Source organism: Crocodylus siamensis, chromosome 15 (genome assembly GCF_052110815.1).
Source record: "Crocodylus siamensis isolate JL-2025a chromosome 15, ASM5211081v1, whole genome shotgun sequence".
NCBI lineage: Eukaryota > Metazoa > Chordata > Crocodylia > Crocodylidae > Crocodylus > Crocodylus siamensis.
This window is the reverse complement of record NC_143409.1, coordinates 23,102,074-23,126,321: the sequence shown is the minus strand read 5'-3', so window position 1 is coordinate 23,126,321 and position 24,248 is coordinate 23,102,074. Positions and strand designations below refer to the sequence as shown.

General features: G+C 41.6%; 1 protein-coding gene across 3 annotated transcripts in view; it reads left to right on the top strand.

Moving 5' to 3' along the window:
- MYO5A (myosin VA) overlaps nucleotides 1-24,248 on the top strand; it is a 188,358-nt gene that overhangs the window by 148,923 nt on the left and 15,187 nt on the right. The window contains exons 21-32 of one of the 3 annotated variants that reach the window (XM_090029364.1): nucleotides 457-696; nucleotides 2,763-3,011; nucleotides 4,580-4,673; nucleotides 5,325-5,473; nucleotides 6,158-6,271; nucleotides 8,285-8,428; nucleotides 9,349-9,402; nucleotides 10,111-10,338; nucleotides 14,381-14,481; nucleotides 16,609-16,689; nucleotides 18,608-18,806; nucleotides 21,087-21,161. In XM_090029364.1, coding sequence (XP_089885490.1) covers nucleotides 457-696; nucleotides 2,763-3,011; nucleotides 4,580-4,673; nucleotides 5,325-5,473; nucleotides 6,158-6,271; nucleotides 8,285-8,428; nucleotides 9,349-9,402; nucleotides 10,111-10,338; nucleotides 14,381-14,481; nucleotides 16,609-16,689; nucleotides 18,608-18,806; nucleotides 21,087-21,161 — 1,728 coding nt within the window. The remainder of the gene's footprint in view (nucleotides 1-456; nucleotides 697-2,762; nucleotides 3,012-4,579; nucleotides 4,674-5,324; nucleotides 5,474-6,157; nucleotides 6,272-8,284; nucleotides 8,429-9,348; nucleotides 9,403-10,110; nucleotides 10,339-14,380; nucleotides 14,482-16,608; nucleotides 16,690-18,607; nucleotides 18,807-21,086; nucleotides 21,162-24,248) is intronic. The other 2 variants (XM_090029362.1, XM_090029363.1) reach the window with 2 other exon arrangements.

Genomic DNA, 24,248 nt, shown 5'->3' with positions numbered 1-24,248 from the left:
ATGTTTTTGGATCTATCCTACTCCATATGGACCAACACCTTCAGGCAGGTTTAGAATAAAAGGTACAATGGAAAGAAGTTGTAGTCTTCACTAAATCTCCAAGGATGTATTTGTAATCTTGTCTATAAATACCTTAATTTTTTTGTAATCAACAAGGATCTTAAATTAACATAAACCAACGTAAATATCTGCAATTCCTTCCAGCACCTTTTCTCTTCATTCTAATCCTCTTGTGTTTTTTTATCTTCTTATCCATTGTCTTTGCCCTTTTACACTTTATTTTCTTACTGATTCTTTGCTCTTATCATACTGCCCTTCTACAGTAGTTTCTTCTTCCAAACTCATGCGTCTCCAGCTGTATCACCTCTGTACCCTCTCCCAGCTAAATATTGTTCACTTGTATACACACATATAGCCTGCAACGTTTCCCCTTTCTCTTTCAACTTTTAAATGTAGATGCTTCGGGAGCATAAGGCCATTATCATTCAGAAGCGCATGAGGGGTTGGCTGGCCCGTGTGCACTACCACAGGAGCTTAAAAGCAATAGTTTACCTGCAATGCTGCTACCGGCGCATGATGGCCAAGAGGGAACTGAAGAAGCTGAAGATAGAGGCGCGCTCTGTGGAGCGCTACAAGAAGCTCAACATTGGCATGGAGAACAAGATCATGCAGCTGCAGCGTAAAATTGATGAACAGGTAAAAACTGCTGCACCAAAAAGTGCCTCAGTACTTGAATAATGCTGCCAGCCTTCATTTAAAAAATTCAGTAAGCAGTGGGGGCTGATTTCTTTTTGGGATGATTTTTCTCTATGATTGGGGAAAAAAGACCTTTCCACAGAAGAGATAATGATCAGCCTAGGTATGAATATACCCTTGTAACTGTTTATTCTTTCATTTATCAGCAATGAAAGATGACATCTTTTCCCTTAATGAGACATTTAGCCATGTTAATATGAAGTAAAGTAGAAGGAAGGGTAGATTTTCACCTTAGACTGACCAAAGTAGAGCAGTGATTATATCACAAGCTTTTAAGAGCTGAAGCTCACTTTATCAGATGCTGTGAAAGGCCATGCAATAAGCAGTGTATAAATCAAAAGAAAATAGAATATAAAAAACAAGGGAGGGAGGGGGGAGGTAGTGCTGGAAGAAGCAAACAAATAAGCAACTAAACCCATAGGAGTCGCAAAAACTAATCCAGGTAATGGAATAAGAATCCATAGTCCTTGTTTAGACCAGTCCAGTCTGTGGATGCTTTCTTGTTAGGCAATTTCCCATTCAAATCAGTTTCTAAAAATCTAAAAACGGCCACCCTGGGGTCAGTGATGGAGTGTCCAAGGAGGTTAAAATGCTGTGCCTTATGTTTGCATGTCTTTCGGCAGTTGATGTCAAATTAATGTTCATTCATTCTGTTGCATAAGATTCACTCCTCTCTGATATAAATAGCAGAGGGGCACTGTAAGCAGGTGATAGCCTACCTGACATTGGTGGAGTTGCAAGTGAATGAACCTCAGGTGCTGAAATCCATGTTATTCAATCCAGTGATGATGTGGCCTGTAATGATGTTAGAGCACAGAAACTATTTGGGTCTGTTGCAAGGCCAGGTGCCTCAGTGAGACTGGGATTTAAGTAGACTGTTGCTTGAGGGATACTGTTTGAGATTGGGATGCTGCCTGTAAGCCAGGGCAGGTTCGCTCCCATAACTACTTTGAGATGGTCAGCCTTTTCCAGGAGGGGTTGCAGGTCACTAATGATGTGTCTCAGGTGTTCAAGCCAGGGGGTCTATAGGCAACAACCAAAGGAACTCATCCTTGGGTTGGTATTATAGCAGGTCATAGCAAGGTCTAAATCTGGCTTTGTTGATTTGAATGGCTACAGTTTTGGGTTGTATTGTAATTGTAGGAATCCCTGCTCCTTAAAGTGTGAGAGCAAATATGGTTGTAACGAGGAGCTTGAGTATAGATCATGAATCTAACAGTATGCATAGGATGAAGATGGGTGGCGTGGAGGTAGCTGTGGCAGTTCGCCAGTTTGATAAAATGTGGCAGCAAAGTGGACCTTGACAATGTTACTGTAGTATCTAAGATATGAATTTGCTGGGTGGAATATTCCAGAGTTTGATGGAGGGGTGGAAGTTATTAAAGGCCTGGTAAAATTTCTCTAGAGATTCCATCCCATGCAATGAATACAATGAAGATGTCATCAGAGTACCTTAAGTAGATCATGAGGACGAGAGAGCAGCTGCAGACGAAAGGTACTTAAAGGTCTTCCACAAATATTTTGGCCTACTTAAGGGCCATACATGTACCTATGGCAGTGCCATTCATTTGTACATATAAGGAGTCCCCCAAACCTGAAACAGTTGCATGCGAGGACAAAGCCAGAGTGTGTAATGGAAACGGAAGCAATTTTCTTACTGAGGATAATGTTCTTCACACTTGTAATCTGTCTTTATGGGGGACGTTGCTGTACAGAGATGTGGCATCCATGGTAGCTAATATGGTGTTAGCTGGAAGCTTGTCGTTGTGTCGGGGGGGGGGAGGGGTGAATGCAGGTCTGTCTGATTTTTATTTTGCAATATGAATGCACATTTGCAGACTGGAGTGTCTTCTGTCCCTTGTGGTGTTTTCCTGAAAGTCCAGGGTGAGATGTTTGGCTGGGTGCCTGTCTTGCTGCTTATGTGTGTTTTGGGGTAAGCAGAGGGCTACATTAAAACCAGACTAAAACCCATCTAATTCCTGCTGTCTGCATTGTATTTTGCAAAGAACAAAGAGTACAAATCTCTGTTGGAGAAGCTAACCAGCTTGGAGAACACCTACAGCTCGGAGACAGAGAAGCTGCGAAACGATGTGGAACGGCTGCGTGTGAGTGAGGAGGAGGCGAAGAATGCCACCAACCGTGTCCTCAGCCTTCAGGATGAGGTTGCCAAACTCCGAAAGGATTTGCAACGAACTCAGTCAGAGAAGAAGACTATAGAGGAATGGGCAGACAAATACAAACTGGAAAATGAGCAAGTAAGAACTCTAGGCCCAAAACTCTACCAGGTTTCACAAATCACCAATCTTTAACATTCCCAGCAGTTCACTGTTCCTGTCACTTGGAGAGCTGAGGCTGTTAATTTTCTCCTCTTTTCTGTTCTTGTTCTGAGGTTGGGTACAGGATATCCAATAGGGTACAGACAGCACTGGGAGCTTGCAGAATGGAGCACTCTTTAAAGCTAGAAACAGCCATACAAATGATCTGACCCCAGGCTGATCATTCTTGTCTCCTCTGCCATCTATAATGGACAGTGCACTGCCCTACAAAGCTAAATCTGTTTTTTTCTGGAAAACTGGTTTGCACTCCCAGCCCCTATCAGATGGGAAGTATATTATTGCTTGCTGATGAAACAAACAAACATATCCTGCCATTGAAGTTTGTTCAGATTCCTAAGTCCTTTGTACAAGAACAGGTCTGTAGGACAGTTCTTTAAGGCTAAGTAGAAACAGTCAAAAAGGATGAGGCTGAATCGATTCAGTTATTGCAGGTTAGTCTAAGATTGAACCAATAAGCAAGTGAACAGGCATTCACTTTTGATTCTGGAAATGCAGCCAGATGCCTGCAGTGGCCCATGCCAGAAGCAGGGGCGCACTAAATCATGCCTCCATGGTCAGCTGGAGCAGACAGCTTGGGCCAAGGCTAGCCCACTCACCCTGCAAGGGGGGAGGGGATTATGGGGGAGGTGCAATAACTTGAGGTGCTCAGGGTCTGAGAGTTGACTTGAATCTGGAGGGGACCTGGGGGAGAAGTGCATTAAACCAATTTAACCTGAATCAGTTAAGTTTAATACTGCATCCATCCAGGTTTATCTTAAATCAGTTTGGGCCATTTTCAAAGCGGTTTGTGCACACTGAACTTCTATTGTGTTACAGATTTGAACCTGTTTCTGATCATTTATGCTGATTTATGTGTAATTTCTGTCCCTAGCCTAAACGTTTATAAACCTGTTCTACACTATGTACCGGTATACCTATCTTTTAGGGGACAATTTTTTTTCGAGTATAGTTACATGTATACATCCTCTAATGTGGATTCAGGTAGGCTGGTGTGCCATGCTTTATAGCAGAACAAATGCATTCACACTTGGTGCTTTGCACCATTTTAATTGCCCTGATGAATTAAAGTAGTACAACTTTTGTGGGCAAACGCACCCTTAGATTTTCATCAATTTTTAATGGAAACATGGGGCAAGGATATTGAATTTGTCTCTAATCTGTACGTCTTTGGAGGCAATGGCATTCTTTGGAATTTTACTGGAAGATGTTATAGATAGTTTAGGGTGTCAAGGTCACTTTTATCATCTGACAGAAAATCCAGTGTTGTTCATACAGGAGGGTAGAAGAAGGATGAGTTAAGTGAAGATGGCATCACTTCAACTTACTAATCTGATTCTTTCAGGGACAGTTAGAATATTTTAAGGTTTTGAAGTCTTACTGCAAGCTTGTAGCTGTTGAGTTAGATCCTTTAGCACTTAGGGTGTGCTGTTTAAACAGACACATTGACTGAAAACTTCCTCCTAACCCAATGCTCTTTGTTTTTGCAGTTGGTATCGGAACTTAAAGAACAGAATACGTTGCTGAAGAATGAGAAGGAAGAGCTGAATCGTCGCATCTGTGACCAAGCCAAGGAGTTCACAGGTCAGTCCTAATAACTGCACTTCCATTTTTTCTGTTTAGTGTCATTTGTAAAGCAGCACTCTTTATAGTCATTGGCACTCAGACCTGGCCAATTTTCTGCAGTTTATAAACTGCACTCTCCTGTAATTTTGAAGTTTATGAGCACAGGAAAAAAAAGCACGCATGGGGCCAACCGTGTCTATAGTGTATTCCAAAGAACAGATGCATTGTTGCATGTTAGCAAACTATTTTCTAGTGTACACCTAGCTCTACCCCTCATTTTACATTGAAAATCATACATAAATGGAGATGCCATCTTCAGATGCTGGATTGATGCAACATAAAAGTAGGCAGAGGATTTTAAAATAAAATTTTAATTGATAGACCATTTTATTACTGCTACTCTAACCTATTAGAAGAAAGACATTGGAAAAATAATTTTAAAACATCCTAGTGAGTCTTTCCATGAAATGATGTTTTAGTCCTTTGTGTCTTTGGGGATACAGTACTTTACTGTGGTAGCACAAGTGCTATAGGCTGTTTTTGCTTTTTAACAATGTCTTTACACACATGTAGAATATCCTGAACTTTATCTTGCATCTACAGATTGTGGACACCACACAGTAAGGTAGGACTGTTGTTTATGCTTTGGTTTCATGTTTTCTGTGACAGAGACCATGGAGAAGAAGTTAGCTGAGGAAACTAAACAGCTTGAGCTGGATCTGAATGATGAACGATTAAGGTATCAGAACCTACTGAATGAGTTCAGCCGCTTAGAAGAACGCTATGATGATCTCAAGGACGAGATGAACTTCATGGTGGTAAGTAGCTTAAAAATTAGGAGAATGATGGAGTCTTCCTGGACTGTGTTTTTAACAGAACTCATTTAAATAATTAAGATTTTGCTCATGTATATGGGGTTGGAACTGTATGCCTGTATGTGGGAGCGGTAATAGCTCCTGATTTGAATAGTTTTGCTTATCCACAACTTTTATTAGTAATTGACTTTTTCTCTTGAATTATGGAGGATTTTTTTCAAAACCTCTTTTGACCTCTGTTAGTTACAGTCTTACAGATCCATGGAATGCTAATGTGTGCCACTCTCCAACTCTGCTTCCCCTCCTCTTCATATGTAGCCAATCCAGCCACTATTAAACTTGCAAGGGGATGTGGGGAAATACACAGTCTTCACAGGATGCTTGCTATTTCTGTTATCCTGGGCTGACTGTTCTTTTCCTGAACACTTGGGTTTAACTTTCCACAAAATACTGCACTTTTGCTCATTTCTGCTACCCTTCCCAATAGACTTGGTTATCAAATCTCTTCTGTGTGCTTTGGTTTCATGTTGCACAAGGAGAACAGCCATCTCAACCATTCCATAGCCATCTTCATTCTCATTGCTATGAAGTAACACAGAGCGCTAACTGCTTACCTGCAGGGTTTATGACAAGTAAATATTGAAAAACCAACTGCTGGTACTGACTTGTTTTATTTGTACTTTTCAGAGCATTCCCAAGCCTGGGCACAAAAGAACAGATTCAACTCACAGCAGCAACGAATCTGAATATACCTTTAGTTCTGAGATCACAGAGGCAGATGACTTACCCCTGAGAACAGAGGTAATACAAAAGAAATTCAAGTACTTTTACTCAATCAGTGCCAAACAGATCTTTTCTTTATAACAAATCTTTGTGCAAAACTTGGCATCAAGAAATCCAATGCTTGAGTTGGCGCTATCTCATTTTCTTTATGAATGTCCCACTGTTTAAGTAGTTGTTTTTGTCTAATGCCTCAGTGAAAAAATGTGTAATTTTTTTGCATGACAATAAGTACATGTAGAAATGTTGACCACATTTGTTTGAATTACACATGTAAAACAGCTGCCTGCCCACCATAGCAAGCACAGTCATTTGCGCACACAGAAGTAGGAGCTGAAAAAAACCCAGTGGAGACTCTCTGAAAAGCAGATCCTGAAATACCTACAGGCACAAGTAGCTGTGCTCTTGGTAACCATGTGTCTGTCACTGGGAAGGCAGCTTCAAATCTCATGGTTCAGTTACACTTAGATTCACAAAACTGCTGCAAGCATCCAGTGCAGATCAGCTATGCAGTCCTTTGCATCACCAAAACTCCAGATTTAAAAGATTTTAATGTGGACTCTTTCCACTGGTGCATTTCACTCTTAATGAGAAAATATTAATATAATATTCTTTTTTCTCTGTACCATACAAAAATAAAATGTAAATGGTACCTTATCATTACTGTAATCTCAAATATACAAAAATGCAAACTCCAGTTTACTTGGAGGTTTCCAGGATGATTACTCAGTTTGTCTACATTCTCAAGCAGTGGGCACTAGTTATGAATAATTATGCAAGTCTGTTTTAATATATGCTAAGATTAAACACACACAGAGCCATCAGATTCATGGACTGACTTGTGCCATTGTCAGTAAAAGCATCAATAGCATTTTCTTCTCAGCCCCCCCAGAAGTTTCTTTTAAAGTAGCTATTTTACTCTTGACTTTGGCCAGTACATACAGCACTCTTGTCTCGCCTGTTGAACAGTATTGATTTGGGAACTGAAGTTGGTGCAGGCTAGTTAGCCCCACAGTTGCACTTTACTGACAACCATATTTATTCCTAAACTCCTCACTGGATGATGATTTCCTAGCACAAATACAAATATCATGAACTCTCCAAGTCAGCAACCAGTATTTTGTATGGATCCTCTCTCATTTTTAATTTGCGATATTTTGACTTAGAGATGCCCTTATGCATATGGATAGATGGACAAAGTAAAAGGTAGCCCATACATTACAGTATTTCATGCGAGTGCTAAATACTCTCCTCTTAGGTTAACTGGAAACTATATGTAAAGGCTGCTTCTTTGCCAAAACCATGTTTAATATCAATTTTGTTCTTTGGAATATTAATAAATACAATAACCTACAGTAGAAATAGAGTTTAAATTTAATTCATCCCCTAAAAATCAAACTGATGTTAAATTTACAAGCTAACAGGAGAAAAGGGTATGAAAAAAAGTAGAGATGATTTGAAACAAGAACGAAGTTCCTTTCCATTCATGGGTTTTGAATGATGACCTTTATTCTGCAAAAAACCAAGAGAAGTCTAGTCAATCTAAAATCATACAAATAAAGGGAAATGAAAAAACTAAAATAAAAGGAAATGATGAAACTTACCTTCTGATATCCTTATATTTCACATCCCATCTAATTGCTTAAGTTGGTTTATAATGGATCCAAATAACGTGTATAGAATGTTATTAAATAAAAAACCTAGTAGTTATAGTATAAAATGTTGTTATTAACTAAAAAACCTAATAGTTGTGCAAATTAGGAGAAGTTTGCCTGTTTCTGCAGCTTGTTTTTAGTAAGTCTAACCACAAGTTTATCTCTTTGCTCCCTTCCCCTTTCCAAACAAATAAGAAAAAAAGGTATGATTACTTACAGGCCTAATGCCTTTTAGTTAGTTTCTTTCCACCCTTAATGCCTTAGATTAGATGCTTTTATTTATACTAGTAGATTTGTTTTTAAGTCAACTTTTGAAGATTGATGAAAAATCTTGTTCTTGGTGTAGAACTGTGCGCTCACTTTGTTCTTTCCTGTTCAGGAGCCAAGTGAGAAAAAGACACCATTGGACATGTCTCTGTTCCTCAAGCTGCAGAAACGAGTTACAGAGTTGGAGCAAGAAAAGCAGTCCTTGCAGGATGAACTGGACCGGAGGGAGGAACAGGCTCTTCGTGCCAAGACCAGGGTAGAGTGTATCTAGCCAATTATATGATGCCATCAGGTTGTTCCACCCACTGTTTGTTCCACGAATGCTAAATAGTGTCAACTTAAAGCCATAGGGCATTTATAGATGCACTCTGGGTGTGGCAGGGAGGGGGCTGCTTTAATTAAAGCGTCTCCAAGAGCTGCTGTAATTAAACTACCCAGACTGTCACATGTGTCATTGTCTCCATGTTGAAAAATGGCGGCAGGGGCAGTTTTTAAAGTACCTGTGTTGGCCCCAACAGCCTTCCCTGATGTCCTGGGTGTCTCCTGAGGCTTCAGATGTGTGGAGCCTGACCAGCAGCCAGAGTGTTGCTCCAGCTGGCCAGGCTCCAGTTTCAGGTGGTACATGCTGCCGCCATGTGCACCACCCCACTTTTTTCAGGCCTGGGGTTTTTGACACCACGATTTCCCAGTGTCAAAAAAACCTGTCGTGCTGCAAATTAGCAACATGACAAATACCTGTATGTGTGGTGCATGTAATTTGTGGTGCCACAGATGGGTTTGTACTGCTGCATATTGCACATGTGCACTCATCTGGATGTGCCCATATAGTCTGTTAATACTTATTTTGCTTTGCCAATATTTTCAAGGCTTGTTACCTAAATTTGGGCTCCTAAATCCTTAGTGGGCCATTTAAAATAGGTAGGACAATTTTTTTCAATATTGTAGAGAGCTGGAAGTACTTGGACATGTTTGAAAACTAGATCATAAGTAAATGGAACAAGTCAATGTTAATGTTTCACAGAAAGAATTCAGGGGTGTAGGGCTGAATGTCTTGTACTGAGCTCTGTGAGAAGATGATTGTTTAACTCCTTTTGTGACTAAGAAATGATCCAGTTGAGATCAGTTAGTGACAGTTAAGAGACATAGTGTTTATTTTTTTGTGTGTGTTACTCCTAGGAAGAGGAGAGGCCACCGATGAGAGGCGCAGAGTTGGAGTATGAATCACTCAAGGTATTGTGGACTAGAGGCTTCTAGTGTTTATGTAACTTAAAAGAATGTTGTCTCCAGGTATTCTGGCTAGGGTAAGAGATACCAACTCTCCTGACCTAAGTCAGCTGGAAGAATTAGAAAGAAATTTCCTCAGCAAGCATTTTATAGCATAGTTTGTTCTTTGTGAGGTATAGAATATGTGGCTGGGGCCTACACCTTGAGAGGAATGGGAGTGAGTCCTTTTTTGGTAAGATGACTTCTCTGCTGGCCAGTTCCCTTGGGTTTAAGGTTACTTTGTGTACATACCATGAACCCAGCCCAGAACTGTATTGATATCAGAATATATTTTGGACCAGACTAAAATAAGGACTTACATCCAAATACTATCAAATGTTACAAAAGTTCACTAGCAATACTGAGCCCTCTTGCTGAGGTTTCATAGAAATTCTCTTTTTTTGCTTTTCAAGAAGGAGAGCGATTTTCATTGACTCCGTACAATTCACATGTACATATTCTGGTTTTGTACTTCTGACAAAAGATAGTTAATGAAATCCTTTGAGGCACCGTATCAATTGTTAGGAGAACACAAAGAACGACAGGCAGAGAATGACTATATTTTCACAACAGTCACTCAGATTTTTACCCTTCTGTGGTTCATAATTCTGTTTTAGTAACATGGAAGAGTAAAAGGAGCATTGCTCAGTGGTGGGGCTGTCCTTGATTTTGCAGCGTCAAGAACTTGAATCGGAGAATAAGAAACTGAAGAATGAGCTTAATGAGCTGCAGAAGGCTCTGATGGAAAAGAGCTCTCCAGAGGTGACTGCTCCTGGTGCCCCTGCTTACAGAGTCCTCCTAGATCAGCTGACTTCAGTAAGTGAGGAGCTGGAGGTACGCAAGGAAGAAGTCCTCATCCTGAGGTCTCAGCTGGTGAGCCAGAAGGAAGCTATTCAACCCAAGGTAAGTAATACCCAGCAGAGGCTCTGTGACGTAGTTAAACTACAACACTGGGCTAATTTGTTATGTGGTAGCTTGTTTGATGAATGTCTAGGAAGGCAGTAGGCTTTGCTAAGCTTAGACATGAACTTCCTGGGGATGAGCAGGCACTAAACTGTTATAAGAACATAGATATTAGAATGGGTTACATTGGTAGAGTGCATTAACTCCTGATTTCTGGCCTGCATGCCAGCCAGTTTGAACTTAAAAATATCTGGTCTGTCGCACCAGGACTGATTGGTGGATGGTTTGGCCAGTATCTTCCAAAGATGACTATACGCGCTATTGATTGGCAAAGGCTGGAAGTTGAAGCTTAAAAAATTGCAAAAAATGTCTTTCTCTTAACTGCCTGAAAGATCAAGCTTAATTGTTAATGTTATTCAGAAGAACTCTGAAAGCCCAGACATCTTTAGAAATTGGCAGCAAAAATAATTGAAGAGCATTAATTAGAATTGTGCAATACGTATGTTGCAGAAAACTCAGAGTAAGCCCCTTCAGTTAAATTAGTTAATCTGCTAGCAGTGCAGAAATCACTGTCAGCCATTTGCTGGGATGATGTAGTATGAGAGGTATTGTTCCCTAATGAATATTTAGTTTACCGCAGATCCTAGGAGTCCATCTCCAATAACGCTCGCTTGACAGGCAGTGGAAAAGATTTCTTCACTGAAGCATTAATTATCATGTTGTTTGTTTCAAAGTAGCAGAAAAGTGTCAGAAGGATAATCTACAGTGCTAAGTACATTCCACTTTATTGTCCCAGATTTACTGTATTGTTTGATCCAGAGTAGAAGGTACCATCAGACTTCACCAAGATCCTTATTTTCAAGAAAAACAAGTATATAATTCAGATAGATTTTTTGAGCCAATACCAATGGCTGATTTTTAATGAGCTATATCGGCCAATCCTCTTCTGATTTTCTCATGTGCAGCCCTGCAGTGTAGAAAGCAATGCAGCTAACAAGTCTATTGTGGGGGAAGGAAGGAGTAGGGAGGGTGCAGATCGAGGCCGCCACAGTGAGGGAGGGAATGGAGCAGGGGCTAGGGCAGGACATGGGACAGAACCACAGCTCATCTGGATGGTGTGGGGGGGAGCAGCTCCCACCACTGCACACACCCTAGAAGATCATGGGGGGATTGTGCCCCCACATCTGCGTGGGAGGCAGGACAAACTGCCGCTGTGGTCTGGGGGCTGCACCAGGTTTTTCTGGGCAGGTGGACAGGCTGGACTGTATTTGGGTCACACAGCGGTGGCGCTGGGAACGGGGCTACAGGGAATTTGGGGAATATTGCAGCACCCCCCCCCCACCCCCAAGCCTCCCTCCCAGCACCACCACCGTCTGCCCTGAGTACAGCCCAGCCCAGCCCCCTGCTGGGAAGAGCCCAGCGCTGTCTTGGCCTAAGCCTGCGGCAGCAGCCCACCCTGCCCTGCCCCATGTGCAGGTCTGGGGCCACACATCCCTTATGCTCTCTCAGGGTAGATGTAGCAGCAGGAGCCACCCCATACCCCCTGGACGAGCTGTGGCTCCATTCCATGCCCTGCCCTACCCCAGCTGGGCAGCCCCTACCCCAGCGCCAGCCCCACTCCCACCCTCACCATGGGGACCTTGATCTGCACCCCCTATGCCTCTTCCCTCCCCCCTCTCCTTCCTCCACAACAGACTTACCAGCCGGACCTGGCTGCTCTCCACGCTGCCTGGCTGTGCTCTTGGTCACCTGAATGCTGTGCTACGGCTGTATGCATGCACACAGCATTTATCAGCTACACTATCGGCCACATCAGACAAAAAGAAGTCAATTGCCAATGCTCTCAATTTTCCTCGTATCGGTGCCAATCCAATAAGTGAGCAACGTATCGGTGTGCCTCTACATTTGGGTGATATATCAAGATTTTTTTCTTTGGTTTTCAAGTATTTCTTCTATTTAAGAAAGTTATAATGCAGAGTGCACCAAAGAGGAAAATATTGGGATTGGATAGGAAAACTGAGTCAACCAAAGCTTTAAAGCTCCCCAGAGACTATTTCCCTTGCTATTCTGAAAAGATATGATGATAAAGTAAAAATGATTTTTGACACTTCTAAGGGCAAGACAGATAAAAAGATGGCTGGTGGGCTGGTAAGAGTGAGTTTGCAGCTAATTTCTGACTGGTAATTTGGGTTGTCATGGTATGAGAGAGGTTTATTGACCAATTGTTTCTCTTCTTTATCGCTTGCCAATTTGATTTACAGGAGGATAAGGTAAACAATCTTTCAGTGCTGTAAGATTTCTTACAGATATCTTAAAAACAACCCCCCCAATATTAATTAAACAAGTTTGAATTGTCACTTCATTGACTCACATGAAGAACTGTGTTTTGAAGTTTAGCAATCACATTTTGCAGTAATTAGAAAGAACTTTCATTACTCTTGAGGAAACAAGGAATTTATCTACAAGTTGTTTTGTAGATTCTGTGGTTGAAAATCATTGATCTAGACTCAAAGAAGTACTAACAGTTTGTGGTAACCTGAAGATAAAGTGAACCAAACATGGACTTAGGCAGCCAGTCAAAATAAAGTATTGTATTAAAATGCCCTCTTTAAAGAAACTAATATTGCAATATAGTTTGTGAAATAAAGTAAGTCTGTGGTGTGAAAATTGGCCTTATTTTCTAGTAAAGATGTCAAAAGATAACATGCTCCAGAATTAAACTGCAATGTAAAAATGTGTGGAAAGAATGGCTGAACATTTGATTAATAGGTTTAGCTGAGAGAACCATATTTAGAAAGATAAAAATTGAGCTGAGAGAAACTGAAATTCTGTTTGTTTGTTTTTTAATTAAATGATTTCATTTAAATAGTACTATGGCTGCACCGTGAGTGATGGTTCTGAAGAAAAAATTAATTGCATGTCTTTTTAAATTAGAGATGATAATACACATATATAGTGTTGCAAAGCTTGATTGGATTGATGGATGAGAGAGAATAATTTTGCTCCAAAAAGATAGAATAAAATAATAATTATTATGGTATTTTCTTACATTTCTGTTTTCACAACAGAAAACTTTACTCGAGAGCTAACAAGGAAGCTGGCAATAATTCTGAGAGAAGCTTACCACTCCATTTCATTGTATTATGTCATTTTTTATACTTTAAGGCACAAATGTGGTGCAAATACATGTTAAACATATAGATCTGTTTTCCAAATACGTTCTAAGCAGGCTAAGTTTTCAGTATTTTGTAACAGTCTTTCTCAGAGACGTAAGATTTAACTGTGGGCATGAAACAAAAATGCCAAATTTTAGTTCCTTGTATCTGTTAATTATATGGCTGGACTATATTGTCATCCCCAAAAAACAGCACACAATTAAAATCATACTGATGCAGGCTATTCTAGAAACCATGTAAAATCTGACTAAATTATGTGAAGAAACAATGGAACATGCAGCACCAAAAATTGAACTCTCTGGAGTTTCAAGATGTCTTAGTCCTTGTCAGTTATTGGCAACTTTCCAAAATAACTTTTAAAAAATGTATAAAGCAGGGATGGAAATTTAATTATAAAGTTCCAAGTAGTATACAGTTAGTATTACCATTTTATGAAGTGCAAACAGGATTAAAATGTTTTTGTAAACACACATTTTGAAATTATGCATCTCATGTTTAAAATGAGAAGATCATGCATGTTAATTGAAAGAAATGTAAATTTCACATTTCATGAAATTTATTTTGCTCCTTTCTGATGATAGGCAATGAAGGGAGAAATATTCTCAGGTTTGCATGCTGAGTAGGTAAAATAATCAGTATTTTAGTGTGTATGTTTTATATGCCACGCAGTCCAGTACAGTACAGACCCCTTTTTCCCCAACAGTACACCCTTTTCCCCAAGTTGACTTGCTCAATGTAATGGTGCTACTCCATAAATTGGACACTATTTGATTTGAATAAAGGGGACAGAATGTAGACCTTAGTCTGTAAATATAAAGAATTAGATGTAAGGTTGAAACTTACCTTGGAAATTTATTTTACCCCAGAATACCATGACAGATTCCACAATCCTCTTGGAGGATGTACAGAAGATGAAAGACAAAGGAGAAATAGCTCAGGCATATATTGGGCTGAAGGAAACAAATAGGTATGAATTCTGGGTTTTTTTCTTCTTTTTTTGGCTTTTCATAACCATTTTGGAACTGTTTTCACCATCCACATTTTTCTACCATACACAGCAAGTTGCTTCAGGATTAGACAAGATTCCTTAAGTGTGTTTGTATTTGGGGTGTAAGTTAGGCTGATAGATAACCTACATATGCAAAATGCTGATGTAGAAATACAAAATTAAACTTCCCAGAGACTCCATCTCCAGGGCTGTAATTGGCTGTGTTACTCAAATTACCACTTTACCATGTCTCCATTTTTGTTTGCCATTTCTCTTTGATAATATATATCCTCTTTTCCAGCTGTTTCCATAACAATATGTAATAATCCATATCTTGGAATGCAACAGTCTCCTCCAGCATTCAGAACTGGATTGCTCAATTAATAATTATGGGTTAATGTGTCCTCTTAATAACATGTCTTACCAGGGATCCAGGTTTCCTGTTCACTGTGGAAAAACGTGGATATTTTCCTTTGACAGAGAAGAATGCAGATTTTCTGCTTTTAAGGAAAAAAACACGGACTTTCTCCTTTAAAGGAGAAAAACAGTTCCAGCCTGCACAGGACAGCTTGGGGCTGGGGGGAGTGGGAGGAGGGTGATCAGAAGCAGGAAGTGCCATGTACATGTGTGCACGCACATTTGCGTGTGGCAGCCAGGCAGCATGGAGAGTAGTTTCCTCCAGGTAAGTCTGGAGGGGGAACAGATTAAAAACCCCAATGAGGGAGGGAGTAGGGCAGGGCTGGGGCTGAGGGCACTGCCCAAGCAGGCTGTGCAGGGGTGCAGGGCCAAGGCAGGCACATGGGGCCCAGCTGGGGGAGAAGGATGGAGCCACAGGTGGCTCATCTGCAGGGGCAACGGGGGGCTGGCTCCCTGTGCTACATGCAGTCTTGGGGAGGGAGGCATGGGGGGCACGTGCCCCCCCGGACTTGTGCAAAGGGTGGGGGCAGATGTGAGCTGCAGGCTCAGGTCTTCCCCACCCTGCTGCCCTCCCCCCAGGGGCCTTCACAGCCCAGCAGGTGGGATCTGGTGTGGGAGAGCAGAGAGGGGCAGGCAGGCTTAGTGCTGCCATTGGGAGCTCCATACCTGCTGCATTGTGATGGCAAGGCATTCCCCGTCGACCAGCAGCAGTAGGGGGCACAGTTCCATGCCACTGCTGCTGCTGCCAGGTGGGCAGGGGCAACCTTACCATGGTGGCTTGGCCAGCGTGGGTCTTCTGACAGTGGCATCAAGCCTGCCTTCCCCTCTCTGCTCCTGTGCTGGATCTGGGCCACTGGGCTGTGCAGGCATCTGGGGGGAGGGCATGGAGCCTTGAGCCCGCTGCAGGCAGAACGCATTCCCCACCCCTGCCCTGAGTCTCTGCTCCGGCCATGCCACTGTTGGGGGTTGAGCTGGGTTCCATGCTCCACTTCAGCTGCATCAGCCGCCACCTCCTTTGAGCGGCAGCCGGGGCTCGGGTGCTACTGTGGGGGGGAGGGGCTGCTCCTATAGCCCTGGCAGGTGGGGGCCCCCTCTGGTAGGGCAGGGGCTGCAGGTAGTGAGTGAAGGACACTAGCATTGCTGGGGGAGGGGGTGGTGGGCTGTGGTTAAGGAGTGAGGGGCCCAGGGAGCTGTGGGTGGGGAGTGAGGGGCACCAACAGGGCATGGGGGGACTGTGGGTACAGAGTGAGGGGCACTAGCAGGGCCAAGGGGCTGTGGTTTTGGAGTGAGGGGAAACGGGATGAGTAGGGTTTCCATATCAGGACACTGGCATATCAGGGCTGCTTAGCACCACAAAGCAGTGGGGACCAAAGCCACAGCTGGATCCGCAGCCTGGTGAGCAAGGGGGGCAGGGGAGCACTGGTTTTCTATGGGGAAAAAAAATCAAACACTAAAATATATAGGTATTTAGAATTTATCTTATAACGATTGAGGCACTGGTAGGCCTCAATAAAACATTGTATTCATCTGATATCGTTCTATATAGTGGTGTTTTAATTTTGGAAAAATGTGGATTTTGGGGTTTTTAATCAGAATTTGCAGTTTTTAAACAGAGAAAACCAGGATCCCTGCTTATTATCATCTTGTATCCCTTTTGTGTTTTTATCTTTTAAACATTTTGCTTGGAAGACAATCGCCTCAAGACTATCATATGCTGAATGAGGATGGAGAGCTATGGCTGGTTTATGAAGGGTTAAAACAAGCCAACAGGTTACCAGACTTCTCCAAAATGACTTTTCTTTGCATTCTGCCTCCTAACTAACTGTACCCCTTGCTATGGGATTGCTTCAGCTGCAATGTTTCTTATCCACTAATAGTTCAAAAATCATTCATCAGTATTAACTTTATTAAGATTAGCAGAAAGCCTGGTCTGAGCCAGTCTACCTGTCAAGTCATATTGTTAAAATCTTAAGATGGCTCTAACAGTTAATATGTAATGTATTACAAGTGCTTAAGCCACACAAAAATGACAATATAAAAACCCTAACATTCCTACAATTGAAATGAAGGAAGCTTTGTTACTTATCTGCCCCGTCGTACATGTGCATGGATTTTTCCGTATGTGCAAGAATTTTTGAGATGTTAATAGTGTTGTTAAAATAACCTCTAGGATTTTTAATTTAATTGTTGTAACTTCCCTGCTTTTGACCCCATATAACCATCCAGTGTCCTCGGAGAGAGGAATGCCAAGAGATGCATTAATTCAAAATTCACTCAAATTAGGAGTAAGTTTTCAAAATGGCAGGACAGTGTTCAAAAGTGTTTGCAAATTAAAAGATATGCAGTTATTGCAACATTTGCAAATGCATGTGCATGTTGCTAAACTGGCATCTGATTGGTGAAATGCACACAGCCTCTTGCAGTTACCCCTCAGTAACTAGCACATGTTAGTATTTGTGTGTTCCCATCCATGAAAACTTGTCCTGGAGTGTCTATAGTCTTCCATTTGTAATGAATCCTTTAGTGCAGCATTGTTGCTTTTAAGAAGTACACAATTACACATTCAAGTAGTAGCTGGCAAAGCAGGGACTTTGTAATGAATGCTATTCACCAATATCTTTCTTTTCCTTGCGCTAACAAGTCTTAAATGTAACCTTGTGTTGTCTATATGCTAAGAACTAACATGGAATAGGGAATGTTCTGCAGAGTGGGATTGGGGAGAGGTTGCTCTGCATCTTTTTCTTGATTTAGGATTAAAGCAGCAACCAAGTGTTAGACTTAAATGACAAAGCGCTGTCGGTAAATGACCATATATGCCTTCATCAATGTCACTGCTAGTTAAGTTGGCTGCCTTATGTATTTTTAAACCCTGAAAGTTTGTCTAATGTCAGTATTAGTGCCATTTCCTGTACATGCCCCAAAGAATGAATCATTGCATCGTGACACTGCCCTACAAACTTGAACTAATCCACACTCCTCTGACATAAGCAATTACTTATTGCTTCCATTTCATTTGTGCGGGATTTGAGATATCACTTTTCCCCACAAGACAAAGAATGAGTCAGTGGCAGAGCCAGGTAAAACACTAAATTTTTGTTTCCCAGTCCTGTACTCAGTGCTCCAGCTTACCTTTCTTGCATTAATGGCAATCCTCTCTCAAAATGTCCATTGCATTTCCAAATGCCAAATTCAGCCAATATATGTTCATTTGCACTTGAACAGGAGTTATTCAAACATTTCTAACTGAGAAGAGTTGACAGTAAAACAGCTAATTACCATATGGGTCTAACTTAAGACACCAGTTTAATTTTAACTACTTAATGTGCTCTATTTAAACCTAACATGGCCTATTTAAACCTAACATCACCAGTCTATGGAGATTTACAGCTATATTAAGTATTAGGGCATGTTTTCAGTGTTACTGAGCAGTGCTCATTCAGTTTTTGTTCAGAGGGAAGTGCTTAGCAAAGTCAGTGTTAGTTTATTCTCTCCCACTGTTTGAGAGTTTGAATACCATTTAATTTGATGGCATATTGAAGGGTTTAAAGAGTACTCTGTCTTCTTCATTTTTTCTTGCAAGTCAAAGCTTACATATTTATTTCTGAGCAGCAGTTAAAGCTTTGGACTCCTAGGGTGAGTTTGGGATGTGAATGCTAAATGTCTCTCCAATCCTGCTCGGTTTTTGCAGGCTTTTGGAATCTCAGCTTCAGTCCCAGAAGAAGACCCATGAGAATGAGCTGGAAGCTCTCCGGGGTGAGATTCAAAGTCTGAAGGAAGAGAACAATCGCCAGCAGCAGCTTTTGGCACAAAACCTGCAGCTGCCCCCAGAGGCCCGGATTGAAGCCAGTCTACAGCATGAGATCACCCGTCTAACTAATGAAAACTTGGTAAGAGAAATGCCACTGCAATGTAACGACTTAAGAACATTAGGGAGAGAGGTCACCAGTGCACACATCCTCCCTAGTTTTCAAATGAGAATCTCCCAAGGTTGCTTACATGTATGCAGCAGCATTTTTCAAGCAAAGCAATTAATTTAATAGGGGATATGACTGCTGCCAGTTGACAACATTTCATCCAGGCATATTACACAGGACATTTCTCTGGCAGTAGCTCTCCAGAGTCCCCCTGCTATAATTCTACCACTGACTTGGAGAGGATTGGGCTGTTAGACATGTGATGGCACTCTTGTGGTTGCTGCCAAGTCATACCCAATAGAATGATGGCTGTCCCTGCAGCTCATAAAAATGTTCCAATGGAACAATAGTATTACCTCTGGCTTGCACTAGATTACACGTATGTAGAATAATGTTAGGGGAGGATGCCCCTTAGTACACCCATAATGGGTCTGTAGCTTTCACTTTTTCCTGCGTCTCAAGCTATGTAAGTCAGGGCTGGATAAGAGTCACTAGGCCAAATTGGGACCATACATCACTCCAGGGATTGCACTGCATGCAGGTGGGACCCAGCACCATGGGTTCTGCACACATCAAATAGAGCACAGAGGGTCCAGGGTGAGTGCGGCATGCACCATCCCTGCTCCAGTGTTTGTGTTGCATACAGTGCATGGGGTGGCATGGGTGTGCATTGCATGTGGCACCCCTCCAAACCAAACCTATATGCTGGCTCCACCATGCAGGTGGCCTGGGGCCTGATCAGGAGTGGCCCTGGAGCCAGCACCCAGGGCCATTTTGGTAGGGAGTCGCAGCATGCAGGGCAGGACTGGCCACATGCACTACACAGAGCACAGGGGGCCAGCAGGGGGCGTTATACTGCATGTAGTGCCATGCCAGACTGGCCCTTGCTGTCTCCATCACAGCCCAGTCCAGACCATCTATGGATCCAGTGTGCGCCCCAGACCTACCTCCTGTGATGTGTTTAGTGCCTGCGGCACTGAGTCCATCTCTTGAACTAGACCAGCTCTGCACACCGCATGTGGCATGCGAGGTCACTCTGAGACCCATGCATTGGATCATAGGGCTCCAGAGGCTTGATCCAGCTTTTGGGCCATATGTTTGACACCCCTGATGTAGATCAACCATTGTGTTTTTTGCTGTCTGTTCATCGTGTTTCACAGCAACAACTGTTTCTACAAATGGGTACTTGATAGAAGTTTCCTGGCCAATTGGTGTTTTCTCCTTTGATCGTTATTAGCATTTTGGGATGAATTCAGAAACAAATGAAACAGACTCCCCAGTTCCTCATCCTCTGTAGAAATGTGCTTCCTAGTACATAGGGTTCAAACAGGAAAATGGGGAAGTTTTTTTTCAGGATTCCTACTTTTCTTCGTTGAAGGTACTTGTTATAGTAAACTGCTCAGTGCTACTTCTAGGAGGAGAGAAGGCCTTCCTGGCTCCTCTGTTCTTAATACCTGAGATGTTTTCTTTTCTGTTTAACTATATAACAGCAGGTTAGGGGTATACTGTGGTACATGAGGTTTTGAGGAAGCTGAGAGAGAATTCAGGTCATGAGCAAGAGATAATAATCTTGAGAATAAGTTAATGACTGAACGCACTTTACTAGTTTCTCAGCTGTAGTCTTATTCCTTAGATGCTAAAAGTTTTCCCACCTATACAGCTCCTTACCTCTGCTTAGTCTATGAGTCTGTGCTTTGGTATTTGGCTCTGAGAGCTACTCACTGCATTGTTGGCTTCTGGGACAACACACAGTCATAATTAAACTGGAAAAGAATTTTGTTTCTTTTCAAAATCAAGGAAGGGTATGTTCCTTATCACCATTAGACTTGCTCTTTAATATTCTCATTCTGATGTTAAAATGTAAAATCCATTTGGGATTGACTGCATTCTTCACTTTCCCTGCCTGTTGAAAAGAACTCACAGGTTTTTTAGATGTAATCTTAGGGTACTAACATATGTTGTATTCCCCTGGTCATATTGTAAACATTCATTGTAACCGTCACATGTCAGTCTTATTTTAGACTCTCAAAAGTACAATATTGCTGTAGAAATTTCCTTAGTAACTAGCACTTTGTCATTTCATCTCAACAAATAACTGTTGATGGGGGAGGATGGAAGGAACAGAAAGATATGACTGCCTGAAAAACGATGAACTGCTTAATTTGTTTTAACCTGATTTTATGTTAACATTGCTGGCTGAAATATTAGTGTCTCAGAGGAAAGGGGAAAAATACACTGTACCTATTTTTTCAGTATTATGAGGAGTTATATGCAGATGACCCCATGAAGTATCAATCGTACCGGATTTCACTTTACAAACGGATGATTGTATGTAGATCAAATGGATCCTTTTTCTCTGTTGTTGTGTTTGCTACTTCTGGAGCACTAACTGAAGAACAAGCTGGCTGCCTTCTCCCTTCTCCAAAGAAATCTTCTACAGACAGCTTCACAATATCCATTTCCCCTCTCGCAGCTTTCTTTTGTCAGTCTTCAGTGTCATATATGTAATTGTGATGTCTCTTTTTGATGCACAGTTTGTTACTAATATGAGTTTTGCAGCATGATCAAAGCATTTTAATATAAAATCCAAATGAGTTATGTGATGCTAAGATGCCTCACTTCCAAATTTGCTCTCTGCTAAATATGAACTTCTAAAACCCAACTCTGCAAAATATAGGCCTGATCCTATAGATGCACAATACTAGACATTCAAGGCCTATTATTATGAATAGTTCTACATATGTCTATTTGTTAAAGGAACTTCTTACAGCTCCTCATGTTAATAAATAATTGTAGGACTGAACAGTCATTTGAAATTGTAAAATTCATCAATGATAAAGACAATGGAATCAAAACACTCTAGTTTTTTCTCTAAGGATATAGTTCCTCAACTTGGAAAAATAAATTCACTTACAAGATTTAATTTGTTAATAAAAAGAAGCTTATGACTATTTAGCTAGTTCAGAAGGGAATCATGAAGACACGTGTTTTCTGCCACCAAATTTGTTGCGGAGTTGAAGTTAAATTCCTTAAGTCAGTCTTCAGTCAATAAATGTGCTATTCTGTTAATGTTAATAGAAATATTTTATCTAATTTTTCTATTTAATGGTGGTTGTTATGCTAAATATTTTTCACTTGCAGTACCTTAGCTAATAAACTCTCTAGGGCATAATTAAGACCAGTTTTATGCCTGCTTCCCACAAGTTGACAAAGATATATGTTAATATTTTCCAAGATATTTGAGAGAACTTCTGTGAGGGATGCTTCTGATGAAGATGGCATGTGTTGCCTCATTAACATAAAGGAGTATTAAGTTTCAGGAAGAGGGTTGTTTTCTTTTAAATTGTTTTAATACACTTTATCTTACTTGACTTTTGAGCTTTTCTGCATTCACTTAGTCTTCAGAGGCTTCTGACAAATTATTAAAAACTTTTAAAATTAAAATATTCTTTATTATAAGTCATGCTGATAAAATGAGAAAGGATAGCTGCCCTGAAGTACTTGCCATCTATATTAGGGACCACACACAAAGTGTAAGTTTAATTATATTACAGTAACATCAAAGGAGCCCCAGTCATGGACCATGATCCCATGTGCTAGATGCTATACAAATACAATATAAAAATGTGGTTTATGCTCCAGTCAGCCTGACCTCTATACCTAGAAAGATCATAGAGCAGATCCTCAAGGAATTCATTGTGAAGCAACTAGAGAAGAACAAAGTAATCAAGAACAGTCGGCATGGATTCACTAAGAGCAAATCATGCCTGACCAATCTGATTTCTTTCCATGATAAAGTGACAGGCTCTGTGGATGAGGGCAGAGCAGTGGGCATGGTATATGTTGACTTGAGCAAGGCTTTTGACACAGTCTCCCATGATATCTTCTTTAGCAAACTAAGGAAATACAGAATAGATGAAAATACTTAAGTTGGATGTATAACTAGTTGAATCATCATCAGTGGTGTACTGTGGGTCTCTGGTGATTGGGGCCCAATACTTGCATTTGCGCATGCCCCCCACCCTTCACGGCCAGTCTTGCAGGGGGAGGCGGGATTAGGGTTAGGTAAAACCGGAAGTGCTGCCAGGGGACTGAGTGCCTCCTGGAGGGCCCAGCTGGCACGCCTCCCCCCCACCCATTGGTACACCACTGATCATCATACTCAGTGAGCAGTCTGCACTGGCTCAGTGTCTAGGTAGGAGGAGGAGGTATCAAGTAGGGATCCCCAGGGGTCTGACCTGTTCTACTATTGTTCAACATCTTCATTAATGATTTGGATGATGTGATCAAATGAACACTTAGCAAATTTCTGGATGACAGCAAGTTTGAGTGGAATTTCAGATGCTCTGGAGGGCAAGGCCAGGATCCAGAATGACCTGGATAGATTGAAAAAATGGTCCACAATCAACTAGATAAGATTCAGCAAGGACAAGTGTGAAGTCCTGAACTTGGGACAGAATAACTGCATGCACGAATACAGACAGGGGAATGAAGGGCTTGGTTGCAATACTTCAGAGGCAGACCTGTGGGTTACAGTGGACTCATAAGCTGAATACGAGCCAACAATGGGCTCAAAAAGAAACGATAGCATCCTGGGTTGTATTACTAAGAGTGTCACTTGCAAGTCAAGAGAAGTGATTTTCTGTTCTATTCAGCACTGGTGAGGCCTCATTTAGAGTATTGGGTCCAGTTTTGGGCCCTGCACTTCAAAAAGGATGTGAACAGTTTGGAAAGAGTCCAGCGCAAGGTAGCAGAAATTATTAGGGGCCTGGGAAGTGAGACTTATCAGGAGTGGCTGAAAGAACTACGGTTATTTGGCCTAGAAAAGAGAAGACTGAGGGGGGATTTGATAGCAGTCTTAAACTACCTGAAGGGTGATTATAGGGAAGATGGAGATGGGCTATTCTCTGTGGCTGTAGGGGACAGGACTTGGAACAATGGCCTCAAGCTCTGGCAGTGAAAATTTAGGCTAGAGATTAGGAGGAACTTTCTGACCATGAGAGTGGTCAGGCATTGGAACAGGTTACCTGGAGAATTTGTGTAATCTCCATGCCTGGAAACTTTCAAAAGCAGATTAGACGGAGCAAATCTGGCTGGAATGGTTCATCATGGGGGCTGGACTGGATGGCCTTGTGAGGCCCCTTCCAGTCATACCTTCCTATGATCCAATGACTTTGCAGTCTAAATAAACTCAATTACAGAAGGCAGTGGTTATGCCAGAGGACTACAACAACTATGTCATTTCTATGGTCAAGTTGAAAATAGGTCTTGTTCCCATTTTACCCCTTTCTTATTAAACCTATTCCACTTTCTGAGGATGAAGTTAGGTGTAAAGGCAGGTATAGATAATGCAGGAATAAAGGTCAGTAGTGGAGTTGAAGGAAATGAGTTTTATGCATCATTTGGCCAAGAGTA